The following is a 19,774-nucleotide window of genomic DNA, read 5'->3' on the forward strand; positions in this document are numbered from 1 at the left end:
TGTATTATTAATTTGCAGCATAAGTCACGTGTGATGTCTAGATTAAGTACTTTAAAATCTTGACCAGTTGTTTAGTGCATGTTTGGCTGCTGTGTTTTGCAGGCTCTGCACATTAAAAATTACAAAACATGTTTAAAGCGGTCAGTGATCCCTTTGCTTTAAGGGAGCAGCTGTAAGGCACTGAGTAGGCTGATAAAAAATTCTTGGTGGTATGATTTGGCTAGCAAGTGCAGAGAGCAAGTTGAGTTTCTATTGCTTTTGTGCAGTACAGAGATACTCTACACTATATATCAGGTGTCCAGATATATGGTTCTACAAATGCTTATGAAATATAAAAACAAGCTTATTGTTTCCAAGATTTCTGCCGTAAAGCAATATTAAAGCTTTCAAAGTATTACAAAAAGAAATGCTAATATGGCAAAGTATTTTTGTGGGTGATTATCTTTTTATTGGACCAATTGCACGGTTTATGGTAGACTTAAACAAGCTTTCAAGTGCAGTACATACTTCTTTAGGTGTAGTAACACGTACATCCTTATGCTCCTTTACATCCTAGACCTTGTAGAGAGAGTAAGGTGAGTTTATCTTGTTAAATCAAGGACTCAGTTTATGAAAGTCATTTGTCTTTATGATAGGAAGAGAGGTCCGGTTTAATTAAATGTTCTCTGGATGACCATTGTGTAACTACTGTTTGTTTTGTGTAACTGATCAGCAGACAAATATTAAGCTGGTTTGGTGTTAAATATTCTCTTGTAGTCCAAGCATTTCATGTTAGTGAATTCTAAAGACTATAACCCTTTCCTATAAGCAGTCTACTGCTTACAGCCTCCATGTCGTTGTCTCCGGTCTTTTAGACAACTGTTAGATCTTTAGCAGTGCTAAGACGTGTAGTCTTTTTATGCAAAGCATAGTCTTTGACCAGTTCACATCTTTACCATAGACTGGTTTGACAGCTTGAATGCTTGAATAACTTGGATTTAGCTTGACTAGCATGCTTGAAGCACAGTGCATCACATGGATGCAAGCAGTGCACTTGATAAAGATTCAGTCGATACAGTCCAAATGGAATCTCTCTTATTGCAGAGAGTTCTATGCATAAAACAAAAATCAACCCCTAAAACTACCTTAAAAAATCAACCTAGTGTTTAGTAAAGTGAATGTTCTAGTTTTTTAGAACCTTCCTGTTTCTTGCTCTCCTTTCAGCGTAGTACCTGCCTTTGTTTGAGTATTGGTTCGTGCAGTCTCTTTACGTATGAAATGGAAATAAAAGCAGGTGATTGATAACTCACTACAACAGGCATAGGCTAAATGCAGCCTGCCAGGCCATTCTATCTGGCCTGTGGGGCCCCTAAAAAATTTAGAAAATTAATATTTATCTGCCCTGGGCTGCCTGTTATGTGGCCCTCTATGGCTTGCCAAAACTCAGTAAGCGACCCTCTGCCCAATATAATTGCTCGTCCCTGCACTAGAACTATCCCTCTAGTACAGGGGTGGGCAATTATTTGGGCCTGAGGGCCACATAGACTGTTTTTGTGAGCTGTTGCGGGCTGGGTTAACACCCCTCCACTCCACAACAACTCACCAAAACGCCCTATTTGGGATGGGGCCCTGGGCAAGTGGGCAGCAGTGTTCAAGACAGGAACAGGATGTGCAGGTGAGTCTGGGATCACAAAGCAGGGGCGTGAGGCGGTGACAGCGTAGGTATGGGTCAGAGCCACGATCCACACAGGTTCCACAGGCAAGGGTGTGCAGGGCGTGGAGCACAACCCTGCCCTGCCCTGACTCTGTGCTTTCACTACCCTGAGATCCTGGCCCTGGCTCTGGATGCAGCTCCCCACCCACCTGTGCCCCCTGCCCATGAGACTGCATCCAGGTCTGGGGTCAGGATCTTGGGGCAGTGACAGCATAGGACCAGGGTAGAGCTGGAAGCAATCACCAGGCCTTGCTGGTGGGCTACAGCACCCATGAGGGGGAGAGGAGGGCTGTAATCCCTACTGAGGAGGCTTGGGAGGAGCTTTGCCTCCCTTCCCTCTCCCTCTCCTTGCCCATCCTCTCCAGCAGCATTAGGTGAACAGACCGCAGGTGCGGGAGGGAAAGGGGTGGACCCAGTGGCAACTCCATGACCTGCCACTTGCAGTGGCCAGGACCAGGCTGGGGCTGAGGTAGGTGGGCAGTATGGGGGCATCTCCATGCGGTGCCAGCCCACTGCTTGCCTCAGGATGCCTGTGTGGTGGTGGTAGCCACCAGCCCTGCTGGCTTGGCATGGGGCAGAGCTGTGTGGGGGCAGCAGCAGTGGTGGGAGCCCTAGTGAGGGCACTGTACTGGGGGCTAGGGCCAAGGGCCAGTCTCCGTGGAGACCGGTCCCCAGTCCTGACCCCGATGCAGTACCCTCACCAGGACTTCCACTGCTGCTGCCACAGCCCCCACACCACTCTGCTTTCCACCCCTCCACCCACACCTCGCTGGCAGGGCTGGGGGCTGCCACCGCTGTGCCAGTATCCTGGGGCAAGCTGCAGGCTGGCACAGGATGGGGGTGTTGCAGCGCACCTAGCAGGGCCAAGGAACCTGCTGCAGGCTGGGCAAAATCGCTTTGTGGGCCAGATCCAGCACATGGGCTGTATTTTGCCCACCCCGCTCTAGTACATCAGTCTTTATCTAAAAGGGTAAGAGGACAAAAAGAAACACGGTAAGACAAAAGTTTATAAATGTTTTGTACAAATCTGAGTTTGTATCTTATATCCTGCCATTGCTTAAGGACCCAGGACCATGAGAAAGTGAGCAACTTCTCTGAAATGCTGAGTACAGTTAGCTTCAGTGTTTTTGATAACATCCCATCTCAGCTGAGGCACTGAGCATTTCCCCAAGATCAGATTTTAAGCCTGCATTGTGTCTTCATGTGCACCATGAACTTTCACTGGAAGTGAGGAAGAGCTGTTTTGAAATTAACCTTTTGGTTTTTTGTCCCCTTTTGCAATTTCTCTTTTAGGGGCAACTTTGAACTTTGAGTAACTTTTTGTCTAGATTCTGAAGTAGTCTTGAAAGTATTTGTAATGGTGAACTCTGCAGATTTTGCATTCTAAGTCTAAAATGTGTTTTATTCGTAATCTGAATAGCTTGTTCTGCCTGACAGCCCTAAAGATGCTTTAGATCTGGAACACTGCAAAGGAGGTGACATGACCTAGGAATCCTTTTCTGCCTAAAAAGACCAGTCCAAAGACCCTCTGGAGGAGCTTGTGCTTGTTATATTATGCGGGGCTTTCTTGAAGGTAGCAGCGATGGGAAGGATTTTCCTTTGGAAAATGTTTTTGTTTGTTTGTTTTAATAATCAGGAGCAGGGGAAAACACATGGAGAGTTGGCAATGCTCCAGCATGGCAGGGCATTTTACAAAACTGAAACTAGATAAACCTAGCAGATCAAGGCATACTCGCTGAAGTATCCTAACCAGCCCTTTCAGAATTCCATCATGTCTAGTTCAAAGTATTTGCTTTTTCATAATAGCAAGGTGCGCTTTGTTAGAAATTGCTGTTGTGGTTAAAATACGTTAATTATCAGGAAATCGGATACAACTTCAGCACTTCTATTCCTGTCCCTTTGCTGTTAATATCCTTTTTCCTTCCAGTTCTTTTGTCCAGTGCAAGGCTTAAAGGCTTGCTTTTTGTTCTAGGTTAGGAAAACCAATATTGATATACTTTACTTTCTTTTTGCTAGGCATTCTTACTGTACAGCATTTGTACACTTCCCAGAATACAATAGTAGCAATAACATGCAGCCTATCATATATGTGATACTACTATTATTGGGTACTGCAAGTTTTGTCACCACCAGAAAGCTCAGAGTAAATTACTGCAGTTATATTCTTAACCTTGTGTGTTGCTTTTAAAAACATGAATCTTAAACTGGTCATTTTATTCCTTCTCTCAAAGCCATTGAGAAAAAATAATGGTGCTTACACTGAAATGAACAATCTAAGAGTTTTAGAGAGGGAAGGATGAAAATTATACATCCTCCCATACAATGGTGAATTGAATGGCAATTTTACTTGGAAAAACCCTAGTTTCTAGATGCTGAGGTGGTGATGGAGCGGAGTTGCTCTCTCCTGTTTTTACAAGAATTGGACTTGGTCAGTAATTAAAGGGACAAATCTGTAGAACAAGAACATCAGTTGTTTTTCACCACTGCCTAAGGCTTGTGACCATTTTTTGCAGAAGGCATTTAATTGCCATTATACTTTTTTAGTTGCCTTTATGCATGTAACTGTGGTTGAGACGATTAACAGTTTCCTTACAAGCTCCTGTTTTCAATGGCTTATAACTTTTAAAATTTATACTTTGAACTAAACTGTTACTTTTTGCTCTCACCTTTAGGAAGCATTTTTTTCTGAACACTTGAAAACTTCTTTAGCTGTATTTGAGGAATTGACCTTTAAGTAAACATCTGCTAGACACTTGACAGAAACTTTCTTTTTCAATTTTAATCTAAAATCTCTCTCTGAGTTCCAGTAACCTTGTCCTTTATACTGAACTCTGGAAACTCGGTTATGATTTGCTTAGCAACCTTGGCTGCCTTGCAGTTAGTTTTCTGGTTAGATCAGTGGTTCTCAACCCTGTTAGAATCAAGGCACCCTTGGGGGAATGTCAGCCTTTAGTTTTCACTCATTTTTTGATTACAGAAAAGTAATAGAGTGATTCTTCTGTTGCAGAGAACTCAGAAAAATTAAAACCAAGAATATTAAATCTTCATGCTACGGTATTTATATTCTGCATTTCTCCTTACATGACAGTGAAAAAGAAAGAAATATTAATTCTTTTTCCCTCAAGCTACTGATAGTTGTTTTCATGTTTTGAAAAATCAGTGTTTGTAAACAACTACTGCAAGCAATTCAAGAAAATATGGAAATTGGTTTCCATGTTTGTTTAATTTGTAATGGAGACTTCCCCATGATGCTTAATTTAACTTTTTTTTAAATGTCCATTTTCACCCCCCTTCTCCTGCAGAACCTCAATTTTTGGGTCAAATTTTCTTGACACTGTTCATTTGTGGTCCAGAATCTCATAAGTAGTCAAGATTAGAAATAGAAATTGTATCTGGGGTGGGATTCCAAGCATATCTGTGGAAGATAATATTTGTTCTCGGTCCAGCAAGTTGTTAAGAGTATTCAGAAAAAAAATGTTTTTAAATAGAATAATTGTACTTTAATGAGTTCTTAAAAAAATACTGACTGTACCCTAATGTGCAGGTGGACATTACACCTGCCATTTGTATTAACACTTGAGTTTGAGCAAGGAATGAGTGGCCATAATAGTGAAACCAGGGATTTCTGTTGACTGGTGTCTTCAGCTAATTGTGCCATTTGCAATGCTTGTCTTCAACTAAGAGGACTCCAGACTTTTTAAAAATAGTGTAATTAGCACAGGCAGCACAGAGGAGAGCTGAAACAAAAATCATGCTTCTCATAGACAGATCTTCTCTTCAGTGAGAAATTCCTGACTTTTCAAAACTAAGGATGCATTTTTTGAGGTCAGGTGCTTAAAAACTGATGGTTGAGGTCCACAGTTAAACAAGTCTACATGTGTAATCCCAGATTTTTTTCATGTACAATTATTGTAAGTGCTAACAAAGCATTTGTATATACAGATAGATTTTTAGATGTTAATATGCTCTCATGCACACAGTGTCCAAATGATGCATGCAGTAGCAGGTGTCATTGTAAGAATGTAAATATGCTTGCATTTTTCCATGGAGGCCTGGGGACTCTGCCCTTTGGGAAACTGCTACATAACAGTCAAATGCTAAAATTGAACAATTTTCAGCTAAATAATTGCTATATTGTACCTGCCTACCTACCTTTAACAGTGTCATTTCCCTAGATCAGTGGGGCCAACCTTTTTAGCACCAACCACAAATTAAGCCCATGCCCTCCAGAGTGCTACTCATCCCGTTCTTCTGCTGCTCTGCTTTCTGCTCCCTGCCCAATCTACTGTCATGCTGCCTTACCCCCTCCCTGACTTGCCAGGTACAAAGGCCTTCCATGGCATTTATGGCATACATGCTGCAGTTTCACCACCCCTGTTTGAGACCCTTAGGCTGATCTGAAGGAGGAGCAGCTGAAATATAAGATCCACAAAATATTTTTAAAATGCTCAAATAATTTGGCTGGCTCTTCCTGTAAAACGGTAGCGCGGCCGGCTGTGGAAAGGCTGCATGGGGTGCAGCGGCAGAGTTGTGGTGGCAGCCGCTGTGCGTGAACCCCCACCCCCATCAGGCCAGTCAGCATGTGTGAGCCCTGCAGATGGGCACCCCTGCCCTCAACCCCCGGCCCTGCTCCTGAGGGGGCACGGGCATGCTTCCCACCTTCTTGATCTGCCCCCCCAGCACCTTCCCTTTCCCCTGCCCTACCCTGCCCCTTGCCCCCCACACACACTTACCTGTTGGGGTGGATGTCAGTGTCTGTGCGTGTGTCTGCATGTCTGTGCCTGTGTGTGTGGGGCTGGGAGGCTGTTGTGGGGGGGAATGAGGGGCATGAGGAGGGCTAAGGAGGCTGTGGGGGGGGAGTGAGGGGCACCAGTAGTGCCAGGGGGAGCTGTGGGGGGCCTTAAATTTTAATCACGGATTTGGGGTTTTTAATCAGACAATTTGCAATTTTTAATCAGAGAAAATCAGGTTCCCTGCTGATAAGTGTATCTGTTTCCAAAGGGAAAAAACCCATGGGTTCCAAGAATATAAACATAACTTCATATTCATTCCTCCTGTTGTGTATTTGGCTTGATCCACTTCTGCCCACAAAGAATAAGCATTAAATTGAACAAGCTTTTGATCCATTCTGCTGTTAAAAAGCTGAAGATAGATCATTCCACAGGAACCTGTTCCTGTGTTGTGTATTTCTTGTTTCTCGCTCTCTTTTTTCATATTAAAGTGTTGAGATGTATCTTCTTATGAAATTCTGGAGGTTTTATACACAGAGAGAGATGCACTTCGCAGGGAGCTCTCCTTAAAAGGACTGCACTCCTTATTTCAGTCACTTATAGACATTATTCATTAGAATAATGTCTTTTTTTGGCCATTTCTGTTGGCAGTGCTCTACAGTGTGAGACACCTGTGTTTGCTTGGGCTGTAAATGTTTAATCTCTTTATCCTTCATTGATCTTGGGAAAGGCTTCTGCTGCTCAATAGCTACTCATCCATCCTGAGAGGACTGGCTTTTGACAAAACTGTAAATGTAGAACCTCAAAAATAGCAGGCAAGGCAGAGGGCCTGGTCATGGATAGAGTTTTCCAAGTGTTTTGTAGGCATTTGAAGAACGTTGTTTTCCCCTCCCTTGATGACGGCAATGAGTCAGAAAAGATTTAACCTAAATTTTCCTACTGATCCTACACTGTGCTTTAGTGAAACATGAGTAACTGAAGCACTGAGCTAGTGAAATTAGCTCATGTTAGAAGTTTTTTTCATGTTGCCACTCCTTGATGTCATTTCACAATTCGTGTTTGGAAGCTGAGACATTGCCTCTTCATTTATCTGGATTTATCAGGATTTGATTTCCTCCTCTCTTCTCAGACATTTGGATGCTAATGGAAAAAACTGATTAAAAAATATTTTCAGGGACAGAAGCAGAATGCCATATATAATTCATTTAAATGCCAAATGGTACACAATTGAATTTGGTGCAGTGTCTGATCAAAGTAAGAGGCTCTAGCTAAATGAGTTAGGAGTGAAAGAGAGATGGCCATATGATTAAGGCACAAGATTCAGTTCACCTTTCTCTGCAGTATTGGGCAAATCACATACCCTTTTGTCCGTATTTCTAGAGTGAATAAGACTAAATTAATGAGTACTTCTGAAACATAGTTACTCCACTTCAGAATATGCCATAGCAAAGCCTATAACCAATAAAGTTTTTTCTGCATGTCAGCCCTTGATCAGGAAGATTGCTAAAAATGTCTGCTACTCTTTAAAAGTACCAAACTCTTCTGCCTTGATAAAATCCATTTTATTTGCAATTTGTGAGCATGCGTAAACCCTTTAGTGCTTTTATGTAGTCAAGCAAAGGGAATTCTTCAAAATAGCTTTTGTATAAAGTTGCAAGGTTCTCAGTCCTTGAAATGTGGTAAGCTGATTTATGTACCTGCCCAGGTGCTTGCCTTAGTAGTAGTGTAAAAGAATGCTATCTTACTTTTTGGAGTAGCTACCTAGTTACATTTCTTGTTGTCATACAGACTACAGAAATTACAGAATAAGTTTTAAGTGACTCCTGTTTATTCAGTGTTCTGAAAAAGTAACCTGTAAATCCAAGAGAACCCTGGTGTGGGGAGAGAAGGAAACATGTGGTGTGCATGGCCCCTGGCAGGGAGGAAGATCAGTGGCAGTTGCAGGAGTGGGATGGAAGAGTGGTACTCAGGGAACTTGGGGGAGGGATAGGGAAAGGCAAGTCCCTGTTGTTTGCAGTATGCTCACCTGCAGAAGACGGGACATGTGCAAATACTGCGGTAAAAGAAGAAAAAGTGGTGTAGCTGAGTTCAAGAACTATGAAGACAGTCCGTAGAGGAGGGGGGATGATCTGTGATGTGTGTGTGCATGTATTCATCTGTGCAAAAGAGTTGCTTAAGATTCTTTAATGCTGTTTAATAAATAGGGACATACCAGCATCACAGCAGAAGTGCACTGCACAGCAGCTTCTTTAATCTTACTTTTTTTCCCCACAAACCATTTTTCTCTTTCTTGTATGCCAATTGTAACACAAACTGATTGACTCACATGAATATTGGAACAATATAGTTCAGGTTCAGAGTTACATAGTCTTGGATGTCGAAAATTAAAGTGCTTGTGGCTTTATTAATACTGCTTTTTAAAAACAAAGTTGCATGTACTTCATAGGCTCTGATCCCCTCACCTTATGAAGTCAACACAGGAAACACTACATTTTGCGTAGTAGCTAAGTGGTTTCATCTCTACATGGAAAATAGTAGGGTTTCTTTCTTTTCATTACTTCCATATGCTTCCACTGTAGATATCTGCAAGAATGAAGTGTCCAGTATTAAAAATCATCCTGCTGAAAATCTTAAATGCCATTTTAATTTTTCTAGCCAGTGGGAATCAACTTGGTCAGTGTTCATTCAAGTCCGAACGATCAGATGCTGTGGGCAATTGACAACAAATGTAACGTTCACGTGCGAATTGGAATTACGGAGGAGATGCCAGTAGGCACAGACTGGGAACACATACCAGGTAAAAATAGCATTCATGTGTGCTTCTGCCCATCAATGCAATCCTTGAAATGCTTGAATCCTGTTTCTGGTGGGTAGTGACTGTCACAGTGTGACAGATTGCTATGATTAATGCTGGTTTTGTTACTGGGTCAGTCTTTTGTCATGACTTGAGTGCGTGTCTCTTAAAGATAATCTTCCATTTAAGAACACTCTGATTCTGGATGTGTTTTCTCTGTAGAGTAGGCTGCAGCACACTGTTTCAAGTTGCTGCAGGAAAAGGTGGTGGTTTTCCCTCTGAATCAGGACTTTAGCAGTGCTCACAAGGAGTTCACAATTGCTCTGCTCTTGGTGATTCTGTCTCTGAATGTGCCAAAGTCAGGATCCCATCCTCATGTGGTTATTCAACACCTAGCTTCATTGTGCAAGGCTGCATTACGATAATCCACTTGTTTTGGACAAACTCCAGATTGGGTAATTATATCATGCCTGGCTAAAACCTGCCCTTTGGTTGTCTATAGAGTTCCTAATCTGTCCTAAATAGTTGTATGCACTGCTGTGTGTTTTTAAATGTCAGGAAAGGAATTGGGAATTGTATACAGCCTAATAGTTTGTATAATGCAGTGAGCTCAATCTGACTAAAGGGGGCTAAATAAATGTCAGATTGCTCCCACTCTCACAGTATATAGCTTCACAGTGTCAGATTCACCTTTTAACTCCTAAGACCATCATATGCCATCACACTTGAGCAACTCTTAAATTCATTGTGATTGTACATTGGTGAAGGACAGAATTCAGCCCCAAATGGACTGCTAATAAAGCAGGGAAGCAGACTGGAAAGCTTTACAGCTCTCCATATCTGACTATATTGGACAGCTCTCCCCTTACCAAGAATGATATATAATACTGCAGTCTCACCTGCTTCTCTTCCTAAACTGCACGGAGCTATTTTGTAAACATATAGGACATTGCTTGAATCGCTTTCATTATGCATTTCCCTTCAGGATTGCAGGCATGTCAGTTGGCTATCAGCACTCGAACAGTTTGGGCGCGCTGTCCAAATGGAGATGTAGCACGTCGATATGGCGTTACTGACAAGAACCCAGCAGGAGACTACTGGAAGAAGATTCCAGGCAATGTGTCTTGTTTAACAGGCAAGTCAGTTGCATGATCATCTGAAACCCTCGCTGCCCAGCCTTGTGATACCTATTATATGCTCTGCCAGGTGGCTTTCAAATTGTGAGTGGGGAGGAATGTCATGTTTTTAAATGAAGGGTTATGCTTGTTTGACCATGAAACTTTAGGCAACCTAGGCTTTTATAGTGACACCAAAACCAAGGAAAATATAGTTGAACAGAAATAGCTTGTTGAGTATTTGTAACTGGAGCATATTGCTTGAACTAAACACTAGGTTACTGTTGTTTTGCAGTGACACCTCTAGATGAACTGTGGGCAGTTAGTTCTTCAGGATACCTTCTTCAGCGCCTCACTAAGACCTTCAGTCACTCTTACGGCTTGCAGAAAGGTAGCGACCCTTCTGTTTTGCTTCACCCTGATGATTTTGAAGATGAATGGGAGGTGATATAAAAGTGCTTGAGCACATGAAATAGTGGAATAGCAAGAAGAACACTTGGAATTCTTGTAACGTACATCCAGAATGTTGGGTTTTAAAGCCACTTATATATTGGACATGCAATATTAGCACTTTTTTTATTGAAAACTTGAACTGTCAGATAGTCCCACCATTGTGCATTCAGGTGTTTGTTCCAGTCTCTCTTGGGAGACTATAAGTGTGGCATACTGCAGTTGTTTAAGTGTGTTAATGTAGCAGCTCATTTGGTAATATAACTCTAACCTTATTAGCAATGAAAGTGGATATTTTACAACCGCATGCACACTAATATATATCTATATATATATATATATTATGTACTTCTTTTGAGAAGGGCTTCTGTTACATTAAATATTTCTCAACAGCAGAAACATTAAACATTTCTCAATTTCTTGTACTTGATACTCCAGATAGAGGGAAATGCTGTCTGTCTATTGTACGCATTTAAGAAGATTGCTCTGTACAGCATGGAACCAAATATGGTAATATGTTTCCCTGTAACATCTAATAACATCAGGATAATACTGCACTGGTGTCAAAATTAACATGATTTGAACCATTTTCATCTTAATATCCCCAAGGCTGCACTAATTTTCCATCTCTGGAAACTTGGGTTCATAATCTGGCTTCATTAACAAATGACAAATTTAGACTCATCCTAGTTTCAGGTGGATGTTTTTCCACTTCACATAGTGTTTTCTGCTCTGTAGAGGCCCAGGACTTGGAGTAGCAGGGAAGTTGGAGATTGGGTTTGTGAGACAGCAGCAGGGAAGTGTGAGACAGCTCTCACGGTACCCGCTGCACTGTATTTGTGCCTCGAATCAGTTCAGTGCTTTATCTTGTGGACTCATTTTTTTGAGTACCAAATTCAGACATTTATAAAGAAAATGGTAATTGATAGAATTATCTATATATCCCCTAAGTAAATCTGTGATATTATTGACAGATGCCTAACAAGATTGAGATTTTTAGCTATGTTAGCTAAATTTTGAAGTGTCTTATACTTAACAGATGTTGCAGCGGAGGTGTTTAATGAGCTGAGCAACACACTGAGTAAATTTAATCATTGCAGTTTATTTTTCTTTATACTCTAAATCTTCTTTAAAGGATACCTCATCTTTTTTAATATTTAGAATTATAGGTGAAAAGGACTTAAATTCAGTGATGTAGGTGGAATTACTTTTATGTTCATCATAAATGTGTACATCATATGAATGTTTAAACAGCTGCTAACCAGTGCTGTAAATGAGCCAGCTTCAGGAGAGGGTGTAAGGAAAAGTGAGCATATCAGTTTTGAAAACATCTGCGTTGGTGGATAGAAGAAAGAGGGTGTGTTTTCCTTCACTGCATGGGTTTGAGATAAACATGGTGCAAAGTGTAAATCTGTTGGTAGAAAGGACTAACTTGAGAGAGGGGGTTGGGGGAAGTTCTTTTTAGCAGCACTTCTAGTATGGGCTGCCAGTTCTCAGTGTGATCTTTAAGTCTGGTAGTGAGGGGGAGGTCAGATTTGTTTCTCTTTTATACTTGATCTGTTTTGCCTCATCTCTTCCTCATCCATATATGGAGACAGCCACAGAGCTTTTTTTAGTCTGCCTGGCACTGGATTGTAATGGATTCAGCTTCTGAAGTAACCCAGCCTGTTTTGTACAAGCATAGCTGGGTGTTTTGAGAACCCCTCACCAAGTGGATATCCAGTTTGAAAGTATCCCACAGCAATTCCTGGGTCACCTGCTTTGGAGGAGGGACAGCACTTCTCTGCTTCCTGCCAAGGACCAGATGCTTGGATACATGGGCGTTATTTAATACTGACACTTTTGTATTACACTTTTCTGAGTTGTCTTAGTAATGGCTGGAGCCTGCTAGCTGTTTGTATATTGTATTATACTGTACCTTGCTTTAGTCATTAATATTAAATTGGTGTTGAAAGCCCTTCTGAAGTGATGGGATTTCTTAGTGTAATTTCATTAAGCCTAAACTCAGATGGTAACTTTTTCATTTTTTTAGCTCCCTTTTATTTCTGTACTTTGTTTTTGTTTTCTCTGTTGTGTTTTGAGACAAGTGCAATAAACTAGGTTGGTTTTTTTTCAAATTACTGCATCCAGAGACTCATCTGTTCTATGTCCGATGAAAAATTAAGCATCAGTTTTGTGCAGGGAACTCTTCTTGAGGCTGAAGAGAGACAGAGGTATGTACAAAACCCCATGTTACATCAGACAGAAGGGGCAAGAAACTGTGATCGTGACAGTGAATGTATAGACCTGGATTGAAGGGACACTGTTTTACAAGTACCATGTGTGTTTGTGAAAATGATGTGGCTGTTGCACTGCCTCATGAGATGTTGCATGTGTTAATACTAAATGCAGTCTAAACACATCCATATTAAAGTGATCACTTGCTGCTAGATATCTTGGTAATATTTCTTTCTGTGTTGAATGTACACAAGTTGCACTTATACATTGAATGTGGACCTTAATGAAGAACTTCCACATACAGAGAAATCCAACAGAGCAAATGAAATCTTTGTGTCCTCAGTTATAAATTTAGCAAATCTGCAGCATCTTAGAGTCAGTATTTCCCAAGTAGTGCCTCTGTAACTATCTCCTCTGGGTAATGAGGGTTAGTTTCCATTTTTTTCAGATGGAGAAGCTGCCATAGAAGTTATGACCCACTGAAGTTTACACAGACAGGCATGGCCAGGCTTAATAAACTGGTGTGAGAGTTAAGGCCTCTGACTCCCAAATAACATTTTATAAGTACAAGACCTTCCTGGCTTTCTTCCTTTATTTGGATGCTGGTATCTTCAGTAATCATCAGCATTGCTTTTCCCTTGACAACCCAGCTCAGCTTTCTTCTGGATTCTGCAGAAAAATTGTAATCTCTCATTTGTAATCTCAGTCTGTTCTGTTGCCATGGTACAAAAATAATTGTCATGTCACAGTTTAGAGGTGTTCTGATGACATGGTGTTGAGTGCAGTAGAAAATAGCTGTCTAGACAGATGACCAGGTTGGTTTTCATATTGATTTTATTACTGAACTGACTAGGAAAAAAAGGGGTTGAAGGCTCTTTTTTGACTGTCAGATATTAAGAATTGCCTTTTGTATGTTAGCACTTCCTAATAAAAGTTCAGGTACAGAAAGAATGGATTAAACCTTTAGAATTACACTTCCTTTTCAAGTTTTAAAAGAAGCCATATTTTGTTTTAGACCAGAACTGTGTAACACCTGGGGGCTGCATGCCACGTTGGCCATATGCTGTGGAGATGGGTGCTGGGATTCTCCCTGGTCACTGCATGTGACAATGAATGAGGTGGCTGCAGGGGCCAGCATGCCTCATGCTGGCCCTTTGCCAGTCAGTTGGAGAACACTAGTTTATACAGGTGTTAAAAGCAGCTCCCCGTCCCTTCTGCAAATCGATGGGATCTGCAGAATGCCACCAAAGTTAAGGTATTGGAGGGTGATTTCAAAGGTGCAGCTCCCTCAAGGAGAACTTTTTCCCACCAAAAGTATCTGCAATCAAGAGGTATCCAGCATAAGTGCCTCTGCTGATAACAGGTGTTATCACTAACATGTTTAAATACAACTTTCTACTCTAGATGCAATCCCTTTCTACTCTAAATGCAGTCACATTTAGCATGTTCTTTAACAAATGCATTTTCCCAGCATAGATGTGACCAAATAGGAAGGTCCCAGGCTTCATAGGTCAGAGCTTTGCCCTTGAACTACCAATGCAGATCTTGAAATTTGGGAGCCATTTGCTTTCTAGTAGGAGGCATTGCTTAATAAATACGCCAGTGTCAGTTGTACCCAGTTGAATTTCCAGACTGATTTAAAGTGTAATCTGACGGTATCCTGGAACAGAAGTCCTGGCTTCCATTTTTCATAGAAATGGGTTTCTAGTTTGGGGCACAGGTTTTACTCTCTAGTGGGTTCTTGTTCATAGGACAGTAACATGTTATTCACTATAGGAAAGCAGCACTATGGTGAGAGGAACGGCACATGGTAGGCCTAGAGTAGCTTTCGGTTTCTACTTCTGTCATGAGACACAGCCTTTCATCTCTAAATCATTTGTCTAGATCCCACCCAAGCTTGTAGTAACCAAAAGTTACTATACCTAAGATCTGTTAGATGACCATAGTAAGTTCCTTAGTGCTATTTTACATAAGAGATCCTTCAGTGAGCTGTGGTTATATTACAGTTGCATATCATAGCTATGGCAATTTTTTAAAGGTAGCCAAGAAGCTTCAAAATAATCAAATGGGCCTGATGCTGAGAAGTGCTGAGCACTGCCCATTTTCTTTTCAGTAGAACTTGAGAGAACTTGCAGGGTCAGGTTTTAATTCACAGAAGGTCAAAGGTGAGTTGCAAGTGCTAGTCTTTTACTGATGTGACCAGAGTTCCCCTGAAAATGATGAATATCTAAGAAACCCAAATGACTTTCCTCCTGCACTTTGCAGTCACCTAGAGTGGGGATGTTCTCATACCGAGCAGTAAGTGGCTCCACTGTTAAGTGAAAGTGGGTTTCCCACTGAGTAGGCACGTCTACATGAGACGCTTAATGTACATTAGACTAATTTTACTGCGTATTAGCACAGCTGGCAAAAACAATGCTAATGCAGTAATGCACAATAGACTTAATCTAATGCACATTAAAGTCATATAAAAAGCATTCATCTGTGCTAATGCTCAGTAGCATTACAGTACATCACCAGAGCGCCCCAAGGGGTTACGGCACATTTAGTACCTGTTATTACCGGTACTGAACTGTAATTATGGCACATTAATGAACATATAGATACGCCCAGGCTCTCTTTAAAAAAATATTTATGATCCAGTTCAGCTGCAAGCTGTTGGACCCAGTGCAGGAATTATTGTTGGAAACTCTATGGTCTGTGTCATGCAGGAAGCCAGACTAAAATGATCATTACAGTTTCTTCTGGCCTTTTAAAAAAAATGTGAATAGCACTGTCACAATCCTTATATCAACCATAAAACTATATCTTATTTGATGCTGGCTGCAAGGGCAATAAAGATCATATGCTGTTTTGGAGAAATTGTCTAAACTTCACATTTCTGTGCTGTGAGGACTTTTTGCTTAGTTATGGAGATCAGCATTTGATTTTTGTGCACTGTAAAAGCAAAGATAGACAAAGCATCCAAAAAACTTAAAATCCATTCCTCAGTCAAAGAACCATCCTTTATGCCATCAAAAGCTGCTCAAAGTTGTAACTTCACAGATGATGACTAGTTGAGTTATTGTATGCACTGCCAAATGGCACAAATTATGCTGATAATTATGAGACCTCTTCAGATGCCCTTCTCTGTTCTAGTCTGTACCCCTACCAGAAGCTGGTGATTTTTGTAGTGTAGTTTCTTCAGTGGACACAGAGAATTATATTTAAGTAACATTATACTGGCTTCCCTGTTGCAGATAGAGAGAGGGCTGTTCTGTAGCAAGGTGCATCTGATAACCCTTTATACTCTACAAAAGGCTTTCTCATTTCCTATGGTCTATTCTTGCATGAAGCACAGAGATTGCAATTTGTAGCCTGTGTTCCTAAATCTCATCTCTGGAAACCCCAAAGGACATACATTAGCTTTGTGTCAATTTCTTACACATTTAATAATAGCTTCAACTTTGTGCAAGGTGGCTGGGTGAAATATACATAGAAATAAACCAGCTATCAGTACAGCACTGACTGTTGTCTGCCTATGGTAAAAGTCGGTTCTTTGGAGTTGTGGAGAGCATGATGGATTGGGAGGGTAGCACTTTAACAATTTAGCATTGTTAATTAATTTTATAATTATAGTGCTAACACTGGCGACCTCATTAGATAGTAATAATAACACCATAAGTACTTGGGTAGCTCTATTGTGCTTCTGCACTAATTAGCTGGATGATTGCTTAGAATGGCAGCAGCATGTGTTTTAAAAAAAATTATTGCAAAGGTTTGTGTTTGGCAGACCTAGATATTGGCCAGATATGTCAGGGAGCCAAATCTCTCTGCTCTCAGAGAGCTTGCTTTCTTTTCATGCTGTTCTTTAGGCAGTTGAATTTTTTTTAATTCTCCCTACCTGCATAATGGCTTGAGTGTTAGGGCTCCAGTACTGAGTGCTCTTTGGAGGGAGGGGACAGATCTTGCCATATCTTCTTGAAGCATGTTACACAATAGGTCCCTCCCTTTTGCTCACTGCATGCTTCTCTCCTGCCCACCTCACCAGTTTTAGCTACTCCACAGAGGAGCCTGTAAAGGGACGATTAGAATTCCTTCTACTCCAGTTCTGCCTGATCAGTAGCACCATATTAATGCCAGGATGAGGCTGGTGTGCCATATCTGAAGCTGCTTATATTCTTACTTTGTGGCACTTCTCTGCACCCAGGCTGATTTTTAATTGAAGCCCTTCAGAGTGAAACGTGGCAGGTTTTGGCATGGGCAGGAGGTACTTCCCACCCAGTGAACTTCCAGGGTGCTGCCCAGGGCAAGCTGGGACTCAGTTTTCACTTTAAAGACTTATTTTGATCCCTGGCTTTCACAGTCAGACAATTTGTTGAATTTTCAGAACTAGTTCTAGAACCAAACAGGGCTTTGGCTTAGAAAACTAGAGGCACTTCAGCCCAGTTGTGTTTCGGCATCTCCCACAAGCACGGTTGTTTTGCTAAGGTCACTGCTGTTTGAAAGGCCAGCGTGAAGCCTGTGTGTAACTTCTTTGATCAGTATGGTATGTCATTAGCCCTGTCCAAACCCCAGATATGAGCCTGTTAAGAGTTCTCAACTGGAGAGCCTGGCTGCTTAGCTTGACCAGAGGAGATGGATGTATTTAGCTCAAGGGTCCCTGGATCAGTCCCAAATGGTAGCTATTACTTACATAGAAGTTAACTCGTACTCAGTCCCTCAAACTAAAGCTGCTGTGTGCATATGCCTTGTGGTAGCCCTCTGCATATAGTGAGCTTCACCCATAAGGTGCAAAATGCTAACATGATGGGGAGTAAGTAGCTGGGGTATTATTCTGTTGGAAAATCCCTGCCTTCAGTAGGGAGATAAACACCCAGATCTGATTGCTTTCAGTAGGAGTTGAGCACCTCAGGTGCTTATATACATATGTTCAGGGGATGGGGGGAGGGGAGTTTTAATTAGAGCAGTTCCTGGAGAGCTGCTTTAATTAAAATACAAGAGTGTCATACATATTAAGCGTCCCCTCACCACATTTAAAAATGGCCATGGGACGCTTTAACTAAAGCTTCTTTGACGAACGTTAAAGTGCCCCTGCAGCCATTTTTTAACCCTCAGGGCATATACACATGACACTGTGGCAATGCTAGAGTGCTCTAATTAGAACACAGAGCAGACTTGATTGAGTCTGCTATGATGCATTCTAATTAGAACGTGTTGGAGCACATGCCTAGGCACCTTTAGTTCCCATAGGTTCCTTTGAAAACCTTTATGTAAGCCTTATAGGGTATGTCTGCATAGTGTCAGGCAGATGGCATTACCCACAATAGCCCTGCACCAGATAAAGTATAAACACATTAGCATAGCACTATGCACAGGCTTATTTGCTTGCCTGAGAAGCTAGGCATATTGGCCTAGAAGCAGGCCCTGCTTCTAGCTCCAGAGCAATCATGGGGTGTCTGCATGGCACTGCTTGGTGCCATGTAGATATCCTCATAGTGTGCTTATCGCCATAGTAGCTGAGCATGGACCCAGGTCTACAGACCATCAGTAATCTTTCCTCTTACTGATTTTTAGAGGGTCCTCTTCTTTCTTATTGGATTTCCGTTTTACAAGCACTGACTCATAAGGACCAAATAACTATAGAAAACAATGCTACACGTATGTGTGTTTCTGGTTGTACAGGGGAGAACCACTCCACACCTTCCATGCAAATTGAATCCATTTCTGTTTGTTAGCATTGTTATAACTAACCACTCAGATGTTGTTGCCAAAAAGTACAGAACCATTTTTTTTTTATAGACATTAGGGCTGGAAGGGACCTCAGAAGATAATCGAGTCCAGGCCCCTGCCCCAGGGGCAGGAAGTCAGCTGGGGTCATAGGCTCCCAGCAAGAAAAACATCCAGGTTTCTCTTGAAGGCGTTTGAAGTAGGTGCTTGAACCACCTCTGGCGGCAGGCCGTTCCAGACCTTGGGTGCTCAGACAGTAAAAAAAAATTATTCCTTATGTCCAGCCTAAAAAGGTCTTGCAGGAGTTTATAACCGTTCGACCTTGTCATCCCTTGGGGCACTCTGGTGAACAAGTGTTCCCCCGGATTCTGGTGAACACCCCTGATAAACTTATAGGTGGCCATCAGGTCACCGCTGAGCCTGCGCTTTTCTAGGCTGAAAAGTCCCATAGCTCAGCCTGTAATCGTACAGTCTGTTTTCCTGACCTCTGATCACGCACGTGGCTCTCCTCTGCACTCTCTCAAGCTTCTCCACATCCTTTTTGAACTGTGGAGCCCAAAACTGGACACAGTACTCCAGCTGTGGCCTCACCAAGGCCGAGTCCAGCGGGAGAATGATGTCTTGGGATTTGATTGAGAAGCATCTATGGATGCAAGCCAGCATTTTGCTCGCTTTATTGGCTGCAGCATCACATTGAAGGTTCATGTTCATCTTGTGGTCAATCCTGATCCCCGAGCCTCTCTCATCCATAGTGCTAGTCAGCATAGCACTGCTGAGCCTATAGACATGCTGCAGGTTTTTCCTCCCAAGGTGGAGAACCTTGCATTTTGTGGTGTTAAACACCATCAGGTTCTCATCCGCCCGTTTACTGAGCCTGTCAAGGTCAGCCTGGATTACCCCCCTGTGCTCAGGTGTGGATGCTTTACCCCAAAGTTTGGTATCATCGGTGAACTTGGCCAGTCCACTTCTGACTCCAATGTCCACATCATTAATGAAGAGGTTGAACAAAATAGGTCCAAGGACAGAGCCTTGAGGGACCCCACTGGTCACAGGGCACCATGACGAT

General features: G+C 41.9%; 1 protein-coding gene across 2 annotated transcripts in view; it reads left to right on the top strand.

Annotated features, from left to right (window-relative positions):
- TECPR2 (tectonin beta-propeller repeat containing 2) overlaps nt 1-12,899 on the top strand; it is a 72,238-nt gene extending 59,339 nt beyond the window's left edge. For both annotated transcript variants that reach the window (XM_059723244.1, XM_059723245.1), the window contains 3 exons: nt 9,079-9,220; nt 10,203-10,352; nt 10,628-12,899. In XM_059723244.1, the coding sequence (XP_059579227.1) occupies nt 9,079-9,220; nt 10,203-10,352; nt 10,628-10,785 (450 nt within the window). In that variant the 3' untranslated portion in view covers nt 10,786-12,899. The remainder of the gene's footprint in view (nt 1-9,078; nt 9,221-10,202; nt 10,353-10,627) is intronic.
- Nucleotides 12,900-19,774: the final 6,875 nt, after the last annotated feature.

This window comes from Alligator mississippiensis, chromosome 2 (genome assembly GCF_030867095.1).
Source record: "Alligator mississippiensis isolate rAllMis1 chromosome 2, rAllMis1, whole genome shotgun sequence".
NCBI lineage: Eukaryota > Metazoa > Chordata > Crocodylia > Alligatoridae > Alligator > Alligator mississippiensis.